Below are 23,346 nucleotides of genomic sequence, written 5' to 3' on the forward strand. Positions count from 1 at the left end.
TATAGGGGATATCCAACCCATTGGCAGCTTTCAGGTTTAGAAGAAACGGTGCCTGCCCAACTTCAATCGTATCTGTAAAATGCTGCTTGAAAATACTCTCTTTCATCAGTGTTACCTGGGATCCAGTGTCTAACAGTCCATTTAATGTTTTGCCTTCGATGGTGACGTGTACCACGGACACTCACCAATAAGAGGGGATATGGCCTTTCGTGTTTCACTGTTCAACCCTGCTATCTGGCCCACAGCTGCAGGGTTCACAAGTTCAAAAGTAGGGCGCCCACTAGAGGATGGACAGTTCCGCCAAATGACCTGCTTGTTGGCACTGATTACAAATGGGCCTACCTTGTGAATCCCAGGCATAACGGCTGTTAGTGCAGGCCTCCTATCTGGCTGAGAGTGTATTAGTGGCTGGGCAGCATCAACCTGTGGAACTGCTGGCCTCAGTTCCTTCAGCAGCTCCTGAGTCCATTCCATCATCTGTGTTTTCAGGTCACCTAGAATCTCTTCCTTGAATGCTAGTCTCCAGTCTGCCTGTGAATGAGAGTTAGTTGCAGAGAACTCACCAATAGCTCCGCAAATTGCTTCCCTGTGTCCCACATAATTACATTCCCTTCCAGCAGCAGGGCCTCTTGATGCACTTCCCCAAAAGTTTTATCTGGATTATGGCGCACAAATGTCCGTAGTGCTTGTCGCAGTCCGTGTCGTGGAGGCCCAACAACAGCTGATCTCGCAGCTGTATATCGGAGGGGCTTGGGCTGGGCTACGCCGTTGTAACCTGCAATGAAGTTCCCTCAATCTAAGCACAAAAGCCCTGAAAGGTTCGTTAGTTCTTTGTGTACAAATGTAAAATTGGGACATCAGAGTAGCTAACGGACTTGGTCACCATATAATCCATCTAGAAAAAGAAAAATCTTTGTAACCCTATCTCTTTCTTCCACACTCAAAACACTGAGTTCTCGTTTGGCATCCCCAGTCAATGCTCCCATCACAATACTGACCTTTTGAGACTCCCCATATTCAGCTGCTTCTAATAACCCCTGCATCTGTTCTTTCCACTCATCATATTTCAAATCACCTTTTTCCCCACTAAACTTGGCAATCCAAGGTGCACCGGCAAAAATAGGCATCATCATGATGATAATAAAAATACAGTAAAACTACCCCACAAAATCAATAACTAAATAAAAATTATTTTAAAAAAATGCCTAGTACTTCCAAGTGTGTTACTCACAAGCCCAATCCTGCCGACTACTGCCAAAATTATGTAACAGGTGTCTGGTCACACTTTCAGGTAATCTAACTAGACACCATCTAAATATCCGACTACGCCACCCAGTTTTATTAAGAGACTGGGAACTCCTGAAATTTACCAATTATAGCACACAGGTTTCTTTAAATTGGGCGGTGAGTAAACACACAATGAAAGACACAACTGCAATTTCAGGAAGTAACAGTAACTTCTATTACACTAAACAATAATAAGTGCATGAAAAAGGTAAATGAACATAAACCAAATCTAACAGTATCATGAAGAAAATTTCTTATCTTAGAAAGGAAAGCCCATAGTCCACACTCTAAAAGTCCATTAAAAACATGAATTGGATGATACAACCTGTAGTGGTGCAAAGTCCTGTTTGTTCTCAGTGTTACCCCAACACTTAATTGCTCAACTGTCCACAGATGCACTCTGTTCACCGGACACTCGTTTCCAAGAGAATCGTGGAATCCCTGTTGGCGTCTCTTTGCTGTTCCTTTTTTCCTCGCTGGGCTCCTTGTGTTGCTGTGACCTAAGGCACGCCTTATTTCTTGTCTGCCAGCTTTGCTCGGTCCTTTCATGCGCTTCCTCTCGCTGGACCCACAACCGCGCCTCCTTGTAGAGCTGTCTCTTCCTCCCTGGGAGTATTGCCGCCCTTGTGCCTCACGTCTTGCCAGCCACGCACTTGTCAGCCTGCGAGCCCCTTTGCTCTGTCCGGTGTCTTGGCAGCGTTCTCAGTGGACCGTCCCCTCCTCTTGCCTTCTCCTGGCCAGAGCTTAAATCTCCTTCAGTCCCTGCAATTATCAGTTCTGGACAACCAGATTAAACAAGTGGCACAGCTAAATTTCCTGGGTTTAACAAATAATAAAAACACGAGTTAACAAAATGTATTGTTACCAACCATTAATGAGTAAAGATCTGCTGTTTAGCAACCAATATTGTCAAACATGTTAATTGCCAAGTCAGGTAAATGCAGAAATCCTCCAAGGAAGGAGACAGTTCTGTTATCACATGTGGTATTGTTTGTAAATCTCAACCAGCCATAAACTTCAAAATAGCAACTCCTTTGCAAGACAGCAAATACTTACATCCTGCAGACAGCCATGTCACAATGAGTAACTGGATTATCCAGGAAATTGAAAAAAAACAAGGTCCCCTTCTGACACCAGTAACGGTGTACTGCACGATAATGTGCAGTGAATACACTTGACTTATAGTTTCCATACTCTTTCTTTATACGTTTAGCATTCGTTTGCTCAGAGGTTGATGTGCTTGCTGCTTCCTGAGCAGCTCTTCTTTTCTCCACCCTAGTGGCCTGCTTCTTCTATTCTTTCATTGGCTTCTTTTCTCGTTAAAACTGATTAAGTTAGTTTTTGTGTTACAATTACTTAGTACGTTTTTGTTAATTTTTCACTTACGCTGGCATTTAAGTCTTCAATCTGACTCAAGAATGATTAAAGATATGAAGATGTATTTCTATCTGTTATGGTAAAATGTTTATTTGTGCCATGCTACATTAAAAATCCTAGTTTAGATACTAAAACAGTACATTTTGTAGTATCAACTATATGTCATTCTACAGTAAAGATTCACAGCAGAATAAAAATGGGAGGAATCAAAAAGGGCACCAACATTTCTAGCAGAAGTAGAAGGTCTGATATCATCACCATCGTGAATAGTTAGATCACTTCTTTTACAAGGAAAAATATAAAAATGTTAATAATGTGCATATTGATGTGTATTTTTGTAAATCAGTTGACAGTTACAGCAGCATCAGGTAGTAAAAATGCCTAAGAACAAAATGGACATTTCAAGTATCTGGGAAAGCTTCATTGTTGTTTAAATCGAACTAGCAGCAAATACTAGAAAAGTTAGTTAGGAATAGTTATCTAAAAATTTTATTTAGAGAAAATCCTAAATTATGTCACGTTAAACTTATAGATATAATTTGGGTGGAAGCCTTTCTGCTAAAATCAAAGGGAACAGTAGATCGTAAAGATTTTATTGATTGATTGATTGATGTTTTTTGAATTAGGAGTATTAAACGTTTTGCAGCCTTCTTTAATTAGAGTATCTTATTGCAGTTTAATTGTGAACAAACTAAGAAAAACAACTGCATGGGATTATTCAAAATCATGATCACCTCAGAAATACTAATTGCGTTTTGCCTTTGTTTCGATATAGTTTCTAATTGTATTATACTAAAAATAAAAACATTGCACCCACACGTGTGTAGATTTCCTTTAAAACATACTTGAAACCGTATAAACGAGGCGGCAAATCAAATAAGGTACCGCTCTGCAGTTGCGACGCCGTTGAAGTTCATCTACAGCGATGTTCTAATTCAGACGAGCGGTAATTATAGGACTCAGAAGAGCACATTTAAAACCGCACTTCGTGTGTTCAAGATTGCAACAGCCGCATACAACCTGCAAAAGGCAGCGTGATTGTTCTTTGCACATTTTGGGATTACGAGTGATCTGATAGAACTAATTACTGAAAGCAAGTCAATTTCAAACACCCTTCGTGATATGAGACTGTTAAAAACTTAACTTAAAAGGCAACACTGAGGACCCTTCTAAGAAACATGCAGTAGTTGGACGTCTACACAGTGAAAATAGACATTGTGTGCTTTTCAAGTTATCATTTATTTTTCTTTTTTTCGGCTTCGATTTTTTTTTCTTTAAATATATGTCATAATCATTATCACCACAACTCCAGCTCTGACTAAAATATCGAACTGGGACTTTCACTTCTCCTTGCGAGGATTTGATATGATCCTAAGCAAAGGAGAGTTAGTTTTGAATTGCGTTTAATCTTAGCACGCACAAAGAAATACTGAACTGAAGGAAAATGTTTAATCTGTTTTTGATAATCATGACCTGTGAGTACACATTTATTTAAAATAATTATTGCTAAAGCTATGATTGCTGCAATACTGTTGCTAATAATAATAATAATAAATAACTCAAATGTACTACTAATAATAATAGCTCAAATTGACTATACTACTACTACTAATACTACTAATTCTAATAATAATAAAAATAATAATGCTTGACAAATCATTCAGTATTTAATAAACTGTTTCTTTTTATTTCACAGTAGGTTTTGCTAAAATCAATGTATATTCCCAGGGTATGTATATCTCTATTTTTCTACTTTGAGAATTCAAATGCTGCTTTGAATCTGTACTTTAAACATTTATAATAATTTAATTGGTGCAAGGTGCTATTGACATTGACGGAATCATTAATCAGTTTGTTGTGTAACTATAGAGATTATTATTATAATGAGATTAAGTTATAACTGTAAATCAAGGGTATCTGTTAGAAGGGATGACAAAGTAGGGGACACTGTTTCATACATCTGGGTTCAGATCTCAAACTAGGAATTATCTGTGTGGGGTTTGCAAGTTGTTATTTATTTATTTATTTTTATTTATTCTCAGAGAGAATTCTAGTTTTCCTTCTTCATCTCAAAACCCATGTGTTTCACTAGATAGGTGTATATTTGAGGATGCCCTACTCCAGGCCAAAACTGAACGGGATCATCTGAAATACTGGGGTACATTCTTAATAATAGTCCTTCTTTTAATGACATTTTATGATTTTTTACTGCATGCGTTATTCCTCGTAGAACTTTTGCTTTGCAAAGCACCATTTCATTTTAGGAAGGGTTTTCTGCATTTGAAGTTTGTTCTTTTTGCTTTGAAATAACTTCCTAATGTGTAGAAAAAATAATTTAATGTATGGTAGACTAACTACAGAGTAAGTAAACCTGGACTTAGCCTGTGTTATTGTAAGAAAGAGTCCTTTTCTGATCATAACTTACTGGTATTTCAATAATCTGTTACCATCTAGTCATGGTTGTTCACTATATGAAGCCTGCTACACATCTTAATAAAGAAAGACTGTTTCTGGAACGTTCATGTGGATGGATCTCTTGGGAACCAAAAATGGTTCCGCTATGGCTATGGCATATGGGTAGTGGGTTGGCATGGCATGATTAAGTCCCAAAAACCACCAAGTAAATGTTTTCAGCATCCAACACAAACTTTTTATCAATGGGGACAATGGGAAGACAAACTGAATTGAACAAAGCTGTTGTTTTACTGCTTTTGTGAGTCCTAAACGGACTAAATAAACCCATTTCAAACTGATTCCATTTAGAAGCAACATTGAAAGACATTCCATAGTAATTAGAGTGGTTAAAAAAACTTCAAAAAAGTTTAATGTAAAACTGTATTATGAAATGAAATATTAAAATGACATATTTATGCAGGGTATTCATGAAGGATGCTTAGTTTGCTTTATATGTAGAGAGTTTAAGGCGATGGTCCTGCTAAAAGAAAGTTAATGTTTTGATTTATTACAAGTTGCAATTAATAACATGCACTTTGCAGAAATACACTTTATACATAAAATCATTATCGAGGTAGGTACTCCACAGCAAACAATGGAAGCAAGAGTCACCCACAAAGAGAAATTAATTATTTGTGTGTAGTGTTTAGCTTGTCTTTTTCTATTATGTTCCTGATGCAGTCGGTATATGCATTAAGAGATTTCAGTAAAGGATGGGAGAATAACATTATTTGCAACAATAAATAAGCAAATACATAAAAGACATTTTGGGTAAGTAGCCAGTTTTCGCAGGTGTAATGTACAATATTTTATGTGATGAAGAAAGTCTGCTTCCCCTCTGTGATGCTAGTGCATGCTTGTGATTTGCTGTTCAAATGTATCTTGTTTGATGAAGTTTTGCAGGAACAAATAACTCTTCTTCTCATACTTTTGTTTTAACCAATAATAAATTGCCAGCAGATCTGAATAACCTTCAAATAATTAAAACCTTTTGCAACATGTTAGCATTCTCATGTAAATGCGTTATAATAAACTAAACCTTCTTGTAGCATTTGGGTGTTTCCTGCAACAGTGCAATACTGGACACCTTTATATATAATGTCTCCTGTCAATGTCTTTAGTTTTTTTACAGACATTCTAATGAGTTCAGGGTGACATCCATTCCTAGGTTCATCTTCTGGTATAATCTATTCAGAGTTTTAAGGCTCAATTGAATTGTTCCAATTTGAATCCGTGTTGTGGGCTTCTGTATACATTCTACTCAATCCGTGCCTTCCTACAGCATGATCTATGAATTGTTTTAAAAGCTGAAATTAAAAAGATTACATTTATCAAACCTAAAACCTTTTAGAAATCAGTGTATTTTTTTAGAAATCAAGTTTCATTGTGTAGAGATAAGCCTACTGACTAAAACAATGAATATAGAAACTTGTCTGGTAACAGACATCTTGCGAAAAGTACTCAGTATATTTCCAGTTACTTGTACATTTGTTTTCAACATGACCAAGGTAAAATAAATATGAACAATAGTTCTTAAAATGTATCTGTAATGTTCTGGTGGTAGAAAGTGTCATTTTTCACTAAAGGATTTTTGCGTGGTGTGACAACACTACCGGGCAGCTTAAAGAGCCTGAAATCCCTTGAATATGAGTCTTTGGCATTAGTGCCCAAAATGGGTGCAAATGTATAAAATAAAATAAAAAAAACAGTAACATTATTTGTTTCAAGAGTGTCACTAGCTCAAAATAGTCTGCAAAGTGACCTTTTCTATAATAAAATTATGCTGGTTTTCAGGTTGTTTTATTCTTCTAAATTCTGTGATTCCGTGACTCAGCACTAATTCTCCCACTTCCCATATAGGTGGGAAGCTGAAATTTCACGTGCTCATTCCTTGCAGTGTTCTTACAAAAATTAGGTATGTTTCATGTCCTATTGCAACAACCAAGGGTGTACGGGTGTACCCCTAAACTGTATATATAGATAGTGAAAACCCCTCCTCACTAATTCTGCGACTTCCAATATACGTAGGAAGCCCAAATTTCCCATGCTCATCCTTTACACTGTACTTACAAGCATTAAGTATGTTTCATTTCACGATGTGCCCCCTAACGAACTTTCAAAAATAACGTCTTCTTTTTGGCGGTTCTCACCATTATGCCATAAGGAACTTTCGGAACTGACCTCTTCTTTCATTCTTTATTTCCGTTAACAGATGATTTATTTCACGGTAGAGATGCACAAGGGCCGCCCCCGGTCCCCCTTCCTTTGTCTGCACGGCCGCTGTCAGTGCACCTACCATGTGGTTGGCTTTCTGCCTATATACATTAACGACATCCCCCGTTTATGTGACTCCTCACTCACTTCCTTACTTTCCTCAGCTATTCGTCGTGCTCACTACTCCCTTCGTCTTTACTCCTCCACTTCAAGCCTGTTATTGTTTGCCTTGCTTCACGTCTTCCTGCTGGTGTCTCCTGCCTTTTCATTTACTCCACCACTTTACTATGAAACGTATGACCACCAAAACTTTGTAACGGCATCAGGCTTCAGATCAAATCTCTGCACAAGAACCTAATTGAGGCAACTGTCTTCACTGGAACTGGCTCAGGGGAGACTGTATTTATTCCTTGCATCCCTCTCATAACCTCTGACCTCCCATTTCAATTCAAACGGCTCCAATTTCCAGTTAGGGTCTGCTTCACTATGACAAGAAATAAGTCACAGGGCCAGACTCTAAAAAAGGCCGGCATTGACTTGACACAAGATTGCTTCTCACATGACCAACTGTACTGTGCGTTGCATGCTCAAGACTAAGCTCAGCAGACAGTTTGGTCATTTTACAGCCCTAGGGGCAGAACTGCAAATGTAGTTTACAAAGAGATCCTTACATCCTAAAAATATGCAATTCTCATATACAACATTTACAATCATAAATTAAACTCTTTACAATCATCAAATGCACTCTTAATACTAAAATAAGCCTACGACAATCATGTTACGTTATTTTTCTAATTTTTCCTTTTCTTTTTCATAACTTCTTTAACACACTATTTTTCCGCTGCGAAGCACGGGTATTTTGCTAGTCATTTACGGTATATTATTAGAAAGAATATATTTTCCAAAACCCTTTCTTTATCTTCTAATACACACCAGGTTTGTAAACAGAAAAGTAATTCATGTGTACCCATGTGGACTCATTATGGCTTTGATGTGTGCCTTAAGGGTTTAAGTATAATTGAAGGATTAATACAATCATGTACTGAAACATTTAAAATACATTTTCCTCTATATTTGAGAAGTTTTAGGAGGGATAAATGTCACTTAATATCTGGTGTGAGAAAGAAGAAAATTAGAGTAGTGGGAATTATCTTAAATATAGTGTTTTATATTGTCTTATTTTTTTAGAGTACCACATTAGTAATGCGATTACACAGTGGATTCTGTCTCAGTCACATAGATTTTCAGTCTGATTCTTTGTTAAAATACCTACTTGATGGAGTTTGTATGTTCTGTTTCTTCACAGGACAAAAATCAGGTTATCATATTACTTAGGGATAGCTCCCTCTGTCAACACACTGTAAATAAATGAGTTCAAGAAATGAATGGATGGACAGTAACTGTAGCATGTCTGTGTGTGTGTGTATGTCTGTCTATGCCCTGTGTATTGTTGTCAAGGAAAGCAGTGCACTATATTTTCACTGGTACTGAGAGAGACTCTCAGTGACGTTAAACTCAAACAATTCTGGCCTTCAATTCCTGAACCTGTATGTTTCAATCCTATTGTTGCAGAGACCATAGCAGACTGACAGTGATCAGTCAATTGCAGGACATGGTCATGCACATGGAAGGGGTGCATAGCCTTTAACAAGTCTAGGACAGTTTTAAGATAGACAGTAGAGACTTACATAGGAAAAGAATAAACAAAAGTCCCACATAGGTATTGTTGGCTGCCTTTGTCTTGGTGATGCTGAAAGGTGTGATGGAGAATAGCATAAAGTGAAAGCGGTTGCTGATACTGTGATACTGGCATTGTTCATATTTTTGGGAAGCACCTCTTTACCATGGTCATGACATGCTTTTGCTTTTCATGCTCTTCACTAACTAGAGTAGTGGTGATTTGATTCACAACACACAATTACCTTACTCGGCATGATAAAATACCCCTTATAGCACTGCACCCATCGCATCTACTGTAATTGTGCATGTCTCAGAAAAAGTGATTGATCTGAGTAATGTTGGAAAGAAGTACAAGGTGGCTTAGCTTTTGTTTGCAGATTTCATATCCATGCATGGATATTTATTTACTTTAAATATTCATATCCTAAGTGGCAGTATTCTCCACAACTAATTTATTGAATATTCCATAGTACCAGAGTGAGATTTCGATGTTCAGTTAACACCAGAGCAATAACTGGACCATATTATTACCCAAGGAAATTTTGGACTGATTTTTGTGAGGAAAAAGTTGAGATTCTTAAACTGAAGAGACTGCCACAGTTCACCTTTAGCTACTCCGGTTGACTCTCATTTCCTCATTTGTACTCAACCTAGAATGCTATAATTAATTTGGCAAAATACTGAAGCAAGCAGTGTTTACTCACCCACTTCTCAGCCTTACACATTCTTTTGCTTCTCTTTGTAATTTGATTTCCCTGTCCTCTGCACTATCACTCAGCTCCTCAAATAAAAGTAAAGGATTAGGAAAATTATTGTTTTCTTTCCTTTTAACATGCAAAAATTAATACAATATAACAAAATAAAAACTAATTGTAACAATACATAAACTGAGCAACTGCAACAAGCATTTATTTATTCATTGGATAGTTTAGTTCTCTTTATTCTTTTTCGTTAAATTTTTGTATAGTTGTATTACCTCACCCCTTACTTATTTTTTCCAAATAATATTTTATAATTTTTCCCTGTGGGTTTGGTTCTTATTAAAAGCAACTTTTTTTACACATCTTCGGCTTGCTTATATATTCTTTCCTGAGATCTGTTTTAGTCACACTGAAAGTGGACATCTGTACTCTTGGCTTCCAGGAAATCCATGATACATACAAAGAAACCTAAAGCTCAATGACCAGTGAAGCTCAGTGGATGAAGAGTCTTAATTTTTGTCATTGTATAATGTTCAAGTCTCCACACTTTCGTGGAACATTGGATATCACCAGGATGTCAGCAGTTGGCAAGTTTTTAAATGGTCATAAGTACAGCTGGAAAGACAGAAAAGAAGATAAGCAAGAACCATACAGAAGCCACGACCACTATGGAGACTGATGTAATGAGGCTGTAGTAGTAAATCTGTAGTAGTAAATTGTAAAGAGTGTACACAGCAATGATACTGATTCAATATGCTTCCTTAGTTGATTGAGTTAGTTGATTATGTTATATATTTTTAAAATTATATATCAGGGTTGCCATCTCCCATCCTGGAGAGCCAGACTGGCTGCAGGTTTTTGTTCCCACCTAGTTTCTTAATTAGAAGCCAATCCTCAGCAATAACAACCAACCAACCATTTTCCAACCCACTGAATCTGAACACAGGGTCATGGGGGTCTGCTGGAGCCAATCCCAGCCAACACAGGGCAGGAAGTAATCCCGGGCAGGATGCCAACCCACCGCAGGACACACACAAACACACCAAGCAGCACACACTAGGGCCAATTTAGAATTGCCAATCCACCTAACCTGCATGCCTTTGGACTGTGGGAGGAAGCCGGAGCGCCCGGAGGAAACCCACGCAGACACGGGGAGAACATGCAAAGTCCACACAGGGATGACCCGGGAAGTGAACCCGGGTCTCCTAACTGCGAGGCAGCAGGGCTACCACTGCGCCACCATGCTGCCCCCTCACCAATAACAGCGCTTATTTATTTTCATGGCTTGTTAGTGTTTTAACTCTACCATAACAGTTCATTAATAAATCATAGGTTTTTTTTTTACCTTTCTAATGGTATCATCCAAGTGATAAGAAGCCTAAAATGAATGAGCAATTTTTATTTTTTCTCTTTCTCTTTAGTTTCCTTCTGAGTCCTTAATTAAACCAAATAGTGAATAATGAATAGACACAGGTGGAAATAGAGACAGACTAAATGTAGAGCTGCTGGTTCCTTTATCATTTGCATCTTATTGCTAATAAGGAGTAATTAAAACAATTAATACAGCTGTTTAATACTAAAATAAGCAGTTAAGGGTTCAAAATCTTAACAAGCGGGACAACAAAAATGAAGCAGAAAACTGTCACTTGAGAAATAAATGCATCATCATCAATGAATGATTCCACGTGAAGCAGTTGAGTTGGAATAAAAACCCTCCAGGCCTGAAGTTGCTCAGCCCTGATTTAAAGGGCCTAAGTCTTAAATAGCAAATAAATTAAATGAAGTTAAGTAGTAGCAAAAACTAGTCACTAATTAAGAAAATAGATTGAAAACCTGTAGCCACTATGGCCCTCCAGGGTTGGAGTTGGCCACCCCTGTTATATATGTTATTTTTTTCTGTTATATTTTTAAACAGATTTAAAAACACCCATTCTGGATGTGAGGCCCAATGTCATTTCATGGAGGAGCAGCCTTTACAATGTAAACTGTAATACAGGTGACATCGATGTAGGTATTACTTGTCAGATCTACAGAGAGAAAGACGGGATTCCCTTTGCATCAACGCAACCTTCTACTGGTCAATGTATGCTGGTCTTGAACATGGAGCAGATCCTGGGTGGAATAGATGTGCAGCGTGGAGATTCTCTTATCTTCACTTGTGATTATACAAATGGTATTCACCGCTCCCCACGTAGCAAAGGAGTTAAGCTTTTGGTGTCAGAAACAGGTAGGTGCAGTTTTATGAAAAGGCAAATTTCCCACTTAGAACAAATAAAGTACTATCTATCTATCTATCTATCTATCTATCTATCTATCTATCTATCTATCTATCTATCTATCTATCTAGAAAAAAGATTACTTGATAATTAAGATACATTTCCACCATTATTCTGTTATTTACAGAGCTCTTGACTTTGTATTACATGCTGTAATTATCTTCTGCTTTAGTAAATAAGTAAGTGAACTGAATGCTTTGGCTCAACACACTTTTAATGTGGTAAGCTAACCTGTTACAATCTGACCATATTCTCAAATAAATACCATTAGCTGTGTTTTTTGGATGGTTTGGTTTTGGCATCAATTTACAATAAAGCCATTATATAAAACAAATAACTAATATAATAAAAATAATGCTTCAGATAAATTATCCATCCAACCATCCATCTTCCACTCTTTCAGGGCAGGGTTGCAGGTTTAATGGAGCCTATCCCAACAATCAGTGGGTGCAAGACAGGAACAATACGTGGACTGGGTGCCAGTCCATTGAAGAGCGAACACATAACACACAGACACAAGGGCCAATTTAGCAATGCCAATTCATGTAACCTGCTTGTCTTTGGACTGTGAGAGGAAACCTAAACACCCAGAGAAAACCCACAGAAACATGTGCAGCTTTTTTGTAATGCCAGCCATTGAATGTTGTTACTGGTTATTATTATTAATATTCCTTATTTGGTAGATGCTTTTATCTAGAGCAGTTTAGAAACTGAGGATATGTACTAAACATTGAAATAGTTCTCAAGGCAATGCAAAATTTCCAGTCAAATGTTACTTTTGAATTATGCACTTTATGAAATATACTTATGCATGGGACATGTTTCTCAAATAGCACCTTTTCACTGCATAATTCCAAATTGAATTAAATAAATAATAAAGGAAAGCAATACCAAGGTCTGTCTATCAAATAACAAGACTGACCCACTTTTATTTATATAACAATTCTAATGCTTGTCCCCTTCATTATACTCCCCATTCCCAATTACGCACTGATGCAGTCTTGTTTTCCACTGATGGAAGGTGCGGAGCTGACGTTTTCTTCTTTACTGCATCCACTGATGAGAGTTAATGTTCCTTTAAGCCCTGATTTCAATTTAGGAAAACAAAAAAGAGACATGCAGTTTTCCCCATAAGCCTCAGTAAGCATCTGAAAAGATTCCATTGGTGTTTTCTTCAATTTTATTAAAAATTTCAAATTGACACATAGCTCAACTTTTAATCTTAGCATGATTCCAGCACACAAGGGGAAACACAACTGCATTAAACAGTGACTGACAACTAAAAGGCAGAGAGTGTTGTTTGTCATGCATGTTTGAACAGGTTTAAATCGGCATGGCAAGAGCTCATAATCAGTTCTCACTGCTTTATTTAAGAGATAGAAACACAGTCTCTTTATTTAATAGACAGACCTATAACAATCATGCTAACATTCATCAATATAGAAACAGTGATTATCTCATCCTGCAATCCCATTGGAAAATGTTAAGAAGAAGATGGAAAAAGCTGACAATAATAATTTGGAAATTTCCTCTTGCAGTGTTTATCACTCTTACCTTTGGAATCAAACTTGTGCCAGTGTAGTGAAACATGAATGTGACTGCTAATACCATTATGTGATTTCTTAAGTGCATTTCAGGACATCTCAAATGGAGTTCTTTTCAAGGACAATTGGATTCCGGAAATAACATTTTGTTTGTTTAGTTTTGTTTCCTCCAAAATCCTTTGGATGCTTTAAAAAAGTCTGAATATAATTTTATGTACAAATTGCAGGTTGTTTTTATGTTCAACATTGTGTGTTTTTTGTGAATATTTATGTGTAATTTATATTTCATTTTAATTATAAGGATGACATGGTGGCAGTGGTTAGTACTGCTCCATAGTTCTGGATTTGAATTCCGGCCTGGGCACTGCCTATAGCACATTTTAAAAATGTTTTTATATTGTTCTCCTGTTCATATCAGGTTTTCTACAAGTTCTCCAATTACCTCTATTTGCCCAAAACCATATATGTTAGTTTAATTTGGCCCTATATAGCTGAGTACGAGTGAGAGGGCTCTACAATGGTTTGTTGCCAGCTCTGGACAAGCTTATGGGATAGACATCTGCTCCCCAAGACCCTTAATCAGATAAGTGGGGTTAAAAAAACAAATGGATTAGCTGCTCTATACCTATATTTCCATGTAACTCTTAAACAGATCAAGCAGGCTTCATATTTGATGGTTTTTATCTATAAACATTAACATACTAATTGTAGAATACTTGGCTTTATAGTGGAAATTAACTTTATATTTATACATTTAATTTAGCTGAGTTATTATAGGGATTAATTAATGAAGATATAATCTTTCAAACAGCACACCTAAGGACACATTTACACTTTTTTTTTAACAATATGACCATTGCATCCATTTTCATTTTTAGAATTAAACATTGGCTTGAAAACATTAAAATCACCCAAAACTGCAGCAATGGTGGAGCAAGTAACACAGTAACATTGTAAATACTGATATCTCTTTGATCTAAAATAAGGCAAAGTATTGGGCTCACATGAAATACACTTTAAAAATGAAACAAAGAATCCCTTTAAATTATTGAATGAATATCATGCTTTAAAAGTTAAAAAATAAATAGGAAAAGCAGAATTAAATTGTGCATGGTACAAATAATACAAAATATATGTAACATTTTATTGTTTCTTTATTGGGGTTATTACCTTAATTTTTTCAAAATATCTCAAAGTAATTAAAATAACTTTTTACTTATGACAGCATCTGGTCAATAGGAACTAATAATATTATATCTACTTCAAGACAATGGCTGCATCAGAACTGGAAGAAGGGCTTACTTTGCTTTGCCTAGTGATGTTCACTACTAGTTGCTCACATGGACTATTAATAGTTTCTAATCAGAAATAGTTACATTTTCCTGCATTTAATACTAGAAACAACTTTCGAATTTATCATGTAGGGCTTTGTGTACAACACTTTTTCTTGGATACATCAGAGCCATCTATCTACAAATAGATGCTTTTGTAATTCCCCTCAGAAAGATAACTGCCTATGTGCTGCTTGATCCCTCATAGATAACAAAGTGGGTGCATTTCTGCAGCACAGGAACAGTTTTTATGATCTTCTTTTATACCACAGCATGTTTGAAGTGTGAAACTTTTAAAACTTTTAGCAGTTAGAATGTTTGTTCTTTAGTCAAACTACATTCTTTCTCACTTCTCCAGTATGTAGCACACTCAGCAAAAGGCACATAGAGTACCAGAACAGTAAGTGCATATTGAAAAACAGAGCTGCTGCAATGGACTCCCATCTTTTGTTCACTCCTGCTTTACCACAGAGCTGCTGGGCCCATTTTCTAGTCCATGTGGTCAAGTAAAATAAAATGTAAATCTGTATATTAATATTTAGTTTAATGGTTCTATTAAAATGTTAACAAATTTAAAGTTCAACATTTGAAAATATGGCATTCCTGTGGGATAAAATGCTTTAAGAATTATTTTGATTATTTTCATGTAAAAATATAACAAAGACAGTCCTTTATTAAAGTATTAGAAAAGCAAAGATGTATCCTATTTAGTGTTAAAGGAGTGTGATATGATATGATATGAGTGTGAAAAATGTCAGGACCTACAGAGAATGCAGTTTGCTGTGTTTTAGTGAAACGTGGCTAACAACTAACATCCCAGATGCTAATGTGGAGTTACCCAGGTTTAGCACAGTTAGAGCGGACAGAGGTGCAAGTACCTGCGGGAAGCAGAAAGGAGGAGGAGTCGCTCTCTATGTCAATACATGGTGTGCAACTCTGGACATGTAAACATTAAAATCTCCACTTGCTGCAGGGACATCGAACTGTTGGCCATAAGTCTGCATCCCTATTAGTTTGGACATGTCATTGTTATTATTGTTTACATCCCTCCTCGGGCGGATGTGGAGATAGCGGGTGACATAATCGATTCTGCTGTTGCTAAGTTACAAAGACGGCACCCTGAGGAGCTTGTGCTAATTGCTGGAGACTTTAACCATGTGACACTGGGCAAAACATTACCTGCCTTCTCCCAGTATGGGGATTGTAACACCCGGGGAAATAGGACCATCGACCTACTGTATGCAAACGTTAAAGACGCAGACAGCACCACCCCACTACCTGCGCTTGGGAAAGCAGATCATAACCTGGTTCTGCTTCAGCCTCACTACAAACTAAGTGAGGGAGCTACGTACAACCACACGCTCATTCCGGCCTGTCACTCTGATGTCACATGTGATGAAGACCATGGAGAGGCTGCTGCTTCACCATCTGAGGCCACAGGTCCGCCACACCCTCAACCCTCTGCAGTTCACATACCAGGAGAAGGTGGGAGCAGAGGATGCCATCATCTATATGCTACACCGTTCTCTCTCCCACTTGGGCAGAGACAGTGGTGCTGTAAGAATTATGTTTCTGGACTTCAGCACCATCCAACCTCTGCTCCTTTGGGACAAGCTGACAGAGATGGGAGTAGATTCATACCTGGTAGCATGGATCGTGGACTATCTTAAAGACAGACCTCAGTATGTACATCTCGGGAACTGCAGGTATGACATTATGGTCCGCAGGGACTGCACTTTCTCCGGTCTTGTTCAGCCTATATACATTGGACTTCCAATACAACTCAGAGTCCTGTCACGTGCAAAAGTTTGCAGATGACACTGCTATCGTGGGCTGCATCAGGAGTGGGCAGGAGGAGGAGTATAGGAAACTAATCAAGGACTTTGTTAAATGGTGCAAATCAAACCACCTACAACTGAACACCAGCAAAACCAAGGAGCTGGTGGTGGATTTTAGGAGGCCCAGGCCCCTCATGGACCCCGTGATCATCAGAGATGACTATGTGCAGAGGGTGCAGACCTATAAATACCTGGGAGTGCAGCTGGATGATAAATTGGACTGGACTGCCAATACTGATGCTCTGTGTAAGAAAGGACAGGCGTCCTTCAACATCTGCAATAAGATGCTGCAGATGTTCTATCAGATGGTTTTGGCGAGCGACCTCTTCTATGTGGTGGTGTGCTGGGGAGGCAGCATAAAGAAGAGGGATGCCTAATGCCTGGACAAACTGGTGAGTAAGGCAAGCTCTATTGTAGGCACGCTGCTGGACAGTTTGACATCCGTGGCAGAGTGACGGCCACTGAGCAAGCTCCTGTCAATAATGGAAAATCCACTGCATCCACTGAACAGGATCATCTCCAGACAGAGGAGCAGCTTCAGCGACAGACTGCTGTCACTGTACTGCTCCACTAACAGACTGAGGAGATTGTTCTTCCCCCACACTATGCGACTCTTCAATTCCACCCCTAGGGGGCCTTTTAAACGTTAATATTATACAATATATATATTATAATAGTCTGTCTGTTATACCTTCATTGTTATTACTCTTTAATTTAATATTGTTCTTTGTTAGTATGGTGCTGTTGGAGTATGTGAATTTCCCCTTGGGATTAATAAAGTATCTATCTATCTATCTATCTATCTATGTTCTCCTGACAGCAGGATTCTCATTCTTTTCTGCTATCTAATTTAAACTTATGACCACAGTAAGATTCTTCTTTTATTCATTACATATCTGATTTATTATTCATAATAGTTTTCAGCTAAGACAAAGAATAGCTTGGATAAATTAAAGTGAATGACCTAATAGTTCATAATATTTGATTTGTTCTATCAAAGCCTTAAACATTCTTTGAACCAAAACTGTAAGTCAACAAATTCTTGCTTATTGCTCATGATGTCATTTCTTTTGCTCTTCTCCCTAGGTCAAATCATAAAGCCTCAGATTTCCATGCGTCAATCTGTTTTTAAGAAAGGAAATTATTTTCTTGTTCAGTGCCTGGGCACTCACTTTGATAGAATTGAGCAATGTAAATTCTACAACAATTGGAAGAGTGAGCCTTTCAGTACCCAGCCCTATGATGACGAAAAAAAACTGTGCATCATCAAGGTGAATCCGAGACACCTTGAATGTCGTCAAAGTAATGAAAGTATATGTGTCACCTGGTTGAGCTGTGACATTGATGTTATTGTGAACGGAAAGAAGATTACATCACCACGCAGCGAGATGGAGAAAGTTGAAATAGAAAGCACAAGTGAGTATGCCTAACAAGAGTATTTTGTTAACGTAGATTTTCTTAATGTCTGTAAAACCTCCATGACAAATCTGTTTATTAAATACCAATCATTTTCTCTTCCTCATTATGGGCAAAAAATTTTTTTTATTTGACTGCTCAAATGAATTTTATGAGAGTTTCAAATCTGATAGGATTGTACATCTATGTTTATCATGAATTTGCAAAATTAAGAAAATTTGATTTATCAGGCAGAAATGACATAATAAATAAACAAGAATGCCAGCAACATACTGATGGCTGACAAGCTGATTTCAGATCATTTACGCTACTGGACAACTGAAAATTCTTCAGCCTTGAGTGGAATAATTGATGTGAAATCTAGATATATTAAGTTTGAGACATGAGAGAGAGAGGCTATTACTGATGGGATTAAGATGTGGAGTGGTTTCATGCAAATCAGTATTGTGGGGGACATTTGATTGTGGCAACACCTGCCTGCAGGACTTACTTGGGAAAATACATGCCTGAGGTGCAGTGAAAACATAGAAATTTTGCTTTAGCAGGCTTTCTTTTTTTCATTTTCTATTTCTCTAAAAATATTGAACCTTTGTTACATGAGTGAAAAGAAAAATGATCCTGTAGCAGCTATAATAACAAAACTTTGTGTGGGTAGCACTGTACTTAATCCACAAGCATGAAAGGTAGCCTAGATCGATGGTAACAGAATAGCTGTAACCTTATGCAACCGTAAAAATCATAAAAATACTGTATAAATTTCATTAATGACTTTGGAATAACTGACTATCCTACTATAATTGCAAACATTTACCAGTTACTCCTGTTTGCTGCTTCTTCATCAGCGTATGCAAATAATGTAATATCACCATTTAATCAATGTATGAAGTCAGAGATCATTTTTCCAGTTAGAGACAGACTATGTTGAAGCCTCACAGTACTCATAATTAAAATGTGGTCCCATAAAATAAGTAGATACATGGAATAACTAGTTACTCTACATACCTTTTAACTTTTTGTTCAGATGACATACTGCAATAATACTTAAGATATCAAGCCAGAGTTTATTTTTTCAATCTGTAGGATATTTTGAGTAATTTCTACAATATTTCTAAGATATTCCAACAATATTTTTTCTGTTTTTTTCTTCACTTCCACTTGCAGTAAATTAATTCTTTACATTACAAAGTAGTCCTATTAAAGATACAAGAAGCTAAAAGATTGATCTTTTTTGACCTTCAACCTTCAAGTCAATCAGGTCTTTTAAACTTGAATGAAGGTTCAAAATAAGAATAATAATAATAAACCCACCTTCCCCACTCAAAAGACATAAATAAGTACATAATGTGGTAGTGCCTGAAAGTGAGCACAAATATCATGCTTGTGCCTTATGATCCCAACAGGGTAAATTTTAGCAGAAAACAATAAACAGGTAATTTGGTTTAAACCTCTTCTCATAAACAAATTATATAAGCCTAAAATTAAAACGACACACAGATTCAGAAGTTACTGAAAAAATGTGGAACCTAAGAAAAATCGGACAAAACCAAAAAAAGTGGGAGAAAGTGTTAGAAAAACTAAAACCAAGAGCTAAACCTAAAAATAAATTATTTAATGAAGCAACTATTACTAATTGAGTAATATTAAATTGTTGCTATAGTCAAATTAGGAAATAACAAGGGCATCTGCCCATTTAAAAGACCAAATTAAATGTTTAGGAGTGATAATTCATTGCAATGGACAGATCCTGTGCTCAAATGAGAGGTGGCAGAGCTTACATACAAAATGATCAATGTATACATTAGTAAAAAGAATCGATATCTTTAAAATACTTTATGTAACTGCTTATCAAAGCAATAATGTATGTGTGTTTTAGTTTAAGTTCTAAACATAGCAACTAAATGCAGCTTTATATAAGAACTCTTGACTGCATGTCAGTAATTAAGTTTACTTAATGGTAGACTTTTGTTTCAGATTTATACTCTATACTTTTGAAATAAAAATGATCCTTTCCTCATTTTGAAAGTTCTCATATGAAGCAAAATATAAATAAATATAAACAAACCTTTACAAAGAGGATACAAATGATAAATTTACACCAATTGTTTTTACAAATTTGAAACATAACTCCTTAAATTACAAATAAAACAAAAAATAAAACTGCATATATGGAAGATATGATGTAAGAATATGTGACATTAATGATATTGGATTTTTAGCAGACATATTGAGTTTTTTCTCCTATATCTGTACTAGCTATGCTACCCATCTAAGACAAGTTGAAATCTAAATAAATCAATGTAGACTTTAGGGTTAATGTTTGCAGTGCACCATGAAATGCACGTGTAAACCCATTTAGCATGGGAATCGTAAAAGCAATATTAAAGTTTCTGATGCGCCACCTTTCTGGAATGACAACTGCAATGTATTTTATTACTACAAATGGCTTTTTAGCATAGTGTGAACTTGGACCCGGATACAGACAGACGGACATCGTTGTTTCACCCAACACCGTTTATTTACAATATTTACAAATTTAACGTGCTCACAAACCCCAGTGCCTCTTGCACCGATTCCCCCAATGTCCAGGCCACACAGTTTCTCTGCCTTTCTCTCGACCGCCTCCCGTCCTCTCTCCAGTTCTGTCCTCTTCCACCCGACATCCACTCTTGACTGGAGGAAGGCAGCCCCTTTTATAGGAACCCAGATGGGCTCCAGCTGCTTCCCAGCAATCTCCCATGGACACACCCCCGTGTGGCGGAAGTGCCGGCTGCGCACCCGGAAGCCATCCGGGTGTCCCCTGTCGTCTTCCCCCGGGCTCCCGGGATAATAAGGCACTGGGGTGCCGTCTGGCGGTGGCCACGGGCCCCTACAGGGCTGGGCTTCCAAGCCCTCTACCCGAGGCCTCCAGCATAACCAGGACGGACGCCCCCTCTCAGTCTGGAGGAGGCACAAGCCCTCCTCTCGTCCTCCTGGGCGTCCCGGCCGGGGACCACAATAGATATGTTGAGTTTAAATGTTCTCCTATTTCTGTACTAGCTGTGCTATCCATCTAAGACAGGTTGAAATCTAAATAAATCAATGTAGACCTTATTGTTAATGTTTGCAGTGCACCATGTAATGCACAAGTAAAGCCATTTAGTATGGAAATCGTAAAAGCAATATTAATGTTTCTGATGTGCCATCTTTCTGGAATGACAACTGCAATGTATTTTATTACTACAAATGTCTTTTTAGCATAGACGTGTTGAGTTTAAATGTTCTCCTTTTTCTGTACTATCTGTGCTATCCATATAAGGCAGGTTGAAATCTAAATAAATCTAGTATGGGAAACATAAAATGAATATTAATGTTTCTGATGTGCCACTTTTTTGGGATGTCAAATGCGATGTATTTTGTTATGTAAAAATGCTTGTGTCGCACCATCTTTTGGATTGACAGAGACATACATGTGGCTTCACCTGGAAAATATTAGGGAAAGAGGTCTTATTTTAGGAATGTGTTATAGACCACCCAATTCAGACAGTAATTTTAACACATCTTTTTAGTAATATCAAAAAGGCAAGTTTACAGGGAGATATTATAGTCATGGGGGACTTTAATTATCCAAATATTAACTGGGATAACCTTGCAGATGGAGGAGCACAAGAGCAGGAGTTTTTAGAAGTAATCAGCAACTGTTTTTTAACACAGCAGGTTAAAGCACCAACATGGGTGTGAAGCCTGTCTGGATTTAGTATTTTGTAATAATCAGGATAGAATTGAGGGTGTAGAGGTGATTGAACCACTAGGGTCAAGTGACCATAATATAATACAATTCTCAGTATTTTGTAAGAGTACAGATGCAAAGACTAAAATTGTTAAGTTGAACTTTGGTAGGGCTAATTTTGAGCAGATGCGACAAAGTCTAAGTAGGATACACTGGGATAAGCTTTTAAATGTGGAGACAGTCGAGGAGCAGTGGAACAGGTTTAAAAATGTTTTACATGTAATGCAGGACAGATACATACCTAAATTTGGAATTAATAGGAAACTAAAAAAAACTCCACAGTGGATTAATAAAGATTTAAAAAGAAGTTGCAAAGGAAAAAAATGCTTTATAAGGCATATAAGACTAATGACTGCAAAGTGAATCATAGAGCATATGAGAACATGAGGGCAACCATTAAGAAGGATATCAGGGAGGCTAAAAGACAGTTGGAGAGGAATATGGCAGATAAGGTGAAAGAAGACCCTAAGAGATTATTTTAGTAGTAAAAGAACAGTTAAGGAGGAGGTCAAGTTCATCAGGAATAGTAAAGGGAATTAAAAGATACAGACAATGAAATAGCAGATGCCCTAAACTTACATTTTTCTAAAGTCTTCACAAGTGAGCAAGTGGATAACCTGTCAGAGGTAAATTGGACTAATAAGGAGGTACTGAGAGATTTGGAAATTGTAGAGGGAGAAGTGCTGCTCAGATTAAATAAGATGAAATCAAACAAATCACCAGGACCAGATAATATTTACCCTTGAGTTCTTAAGGAGGCTAGTGAGTACATATATAAACCCTTGACACATATTTTTAGGAAGTCACTGTGCACTGGAGAGATTCCAAAGGACTGGAAAATGGCAAATATCATCCCATTATATAAAAAGGGTGACAGGGCAGATCCAAGCAACTATAGGCCAGTAAGCTTAACAAGCATCACAGGAAAATTAATGGAAGGAATTATTAAGGATAAGATTGAGCAACACATGACAAGGACAGGAGTTATTCTGAACAGTCAGCATGGGTTCAGAAGAGGGAGGTTGTGTTTTACTAACATGTTGGAATTCTATGAGGAGGCAACAAAAGGATACGATCAAAGTGGAGCTTATGATATTATTTATCTGGACTTTCAGAAAGCATTTGATAAGGTGCCACATGAGAGGTTAGGCATCAAATTAAAGAAGTGGGAGTTCAGGGTGATGTTTTTAGATGGGTGCAGAATTGGCTCAGACACAGGAAGCAGAGGGTGATGGTGCGAGGAACCTCATCAGAACTGGCCGATGTTAAGAGTGGTGTTCCACAGGGGTCAGTGCTAGGGCCGCTGCTATTTTTAATATATATAAATGATTTAGATAGGAATATAAGTAACAAGCTGGTTAAGTTTGCAGATGATACCAAGATAGGTGGATTAGCAGATAATTTGGAATCTGTTATATCATTACAGAAGGACTTGGATAGCATACAGGCTTGGGCAGATTTG

The 23,346-nt window shown here is 37.3% G+C and overlaps 1 protein-coding gene across 1 annotated transcript in view; it reads left to right on the plus strand.

Annotated features, from left to right (window-relative positions):
* The first annotated feature begins 4,378 nt into the window (after positions 1-4,378).
* LOC120539515 overlaps positions 4,379-23,346 on the plus strand; it is a 35,435-nt gene continuing 16,467 nt past the window's right edge. The window contains exons 1-4 of the mRNA XM_039769646.1: positions 4,379-4,393; positions 4,707-4,822; positions 11,629-11,940; positions 17,789-18,118. Coding sequence (XP_039625580.1) covers positions 11,799-11,940; positions 17,789-18,118 — 472 coding nt within the window. The 5' untranslated portion in view covers positions 4,379-4,393; positions 4,707-4,822; positions 11,629-11,798. The remainder of the gene's footprint in view (positions 4,394-4,706; positions 4,823-11,628; positions 11,941-17,788; positions 18,119-23,346) is intronic.

Source organism: Polypterus senegalus, chromosome 11 (genome assembly GCF_016835505.1).
Source record: "Polypterus senegalus isolate Bchr_013 chromosome 11, ASM1683550v1, whole genome shotgun sequence".
In the NCBI taxonomy this organism is placed as follows: domain Eukaryota; kingdom Metazoa; phylum Chordata; class Cladistia; order Polypteriformes; family Polypteridae; genus Polypterus; species Polypterus senegalus.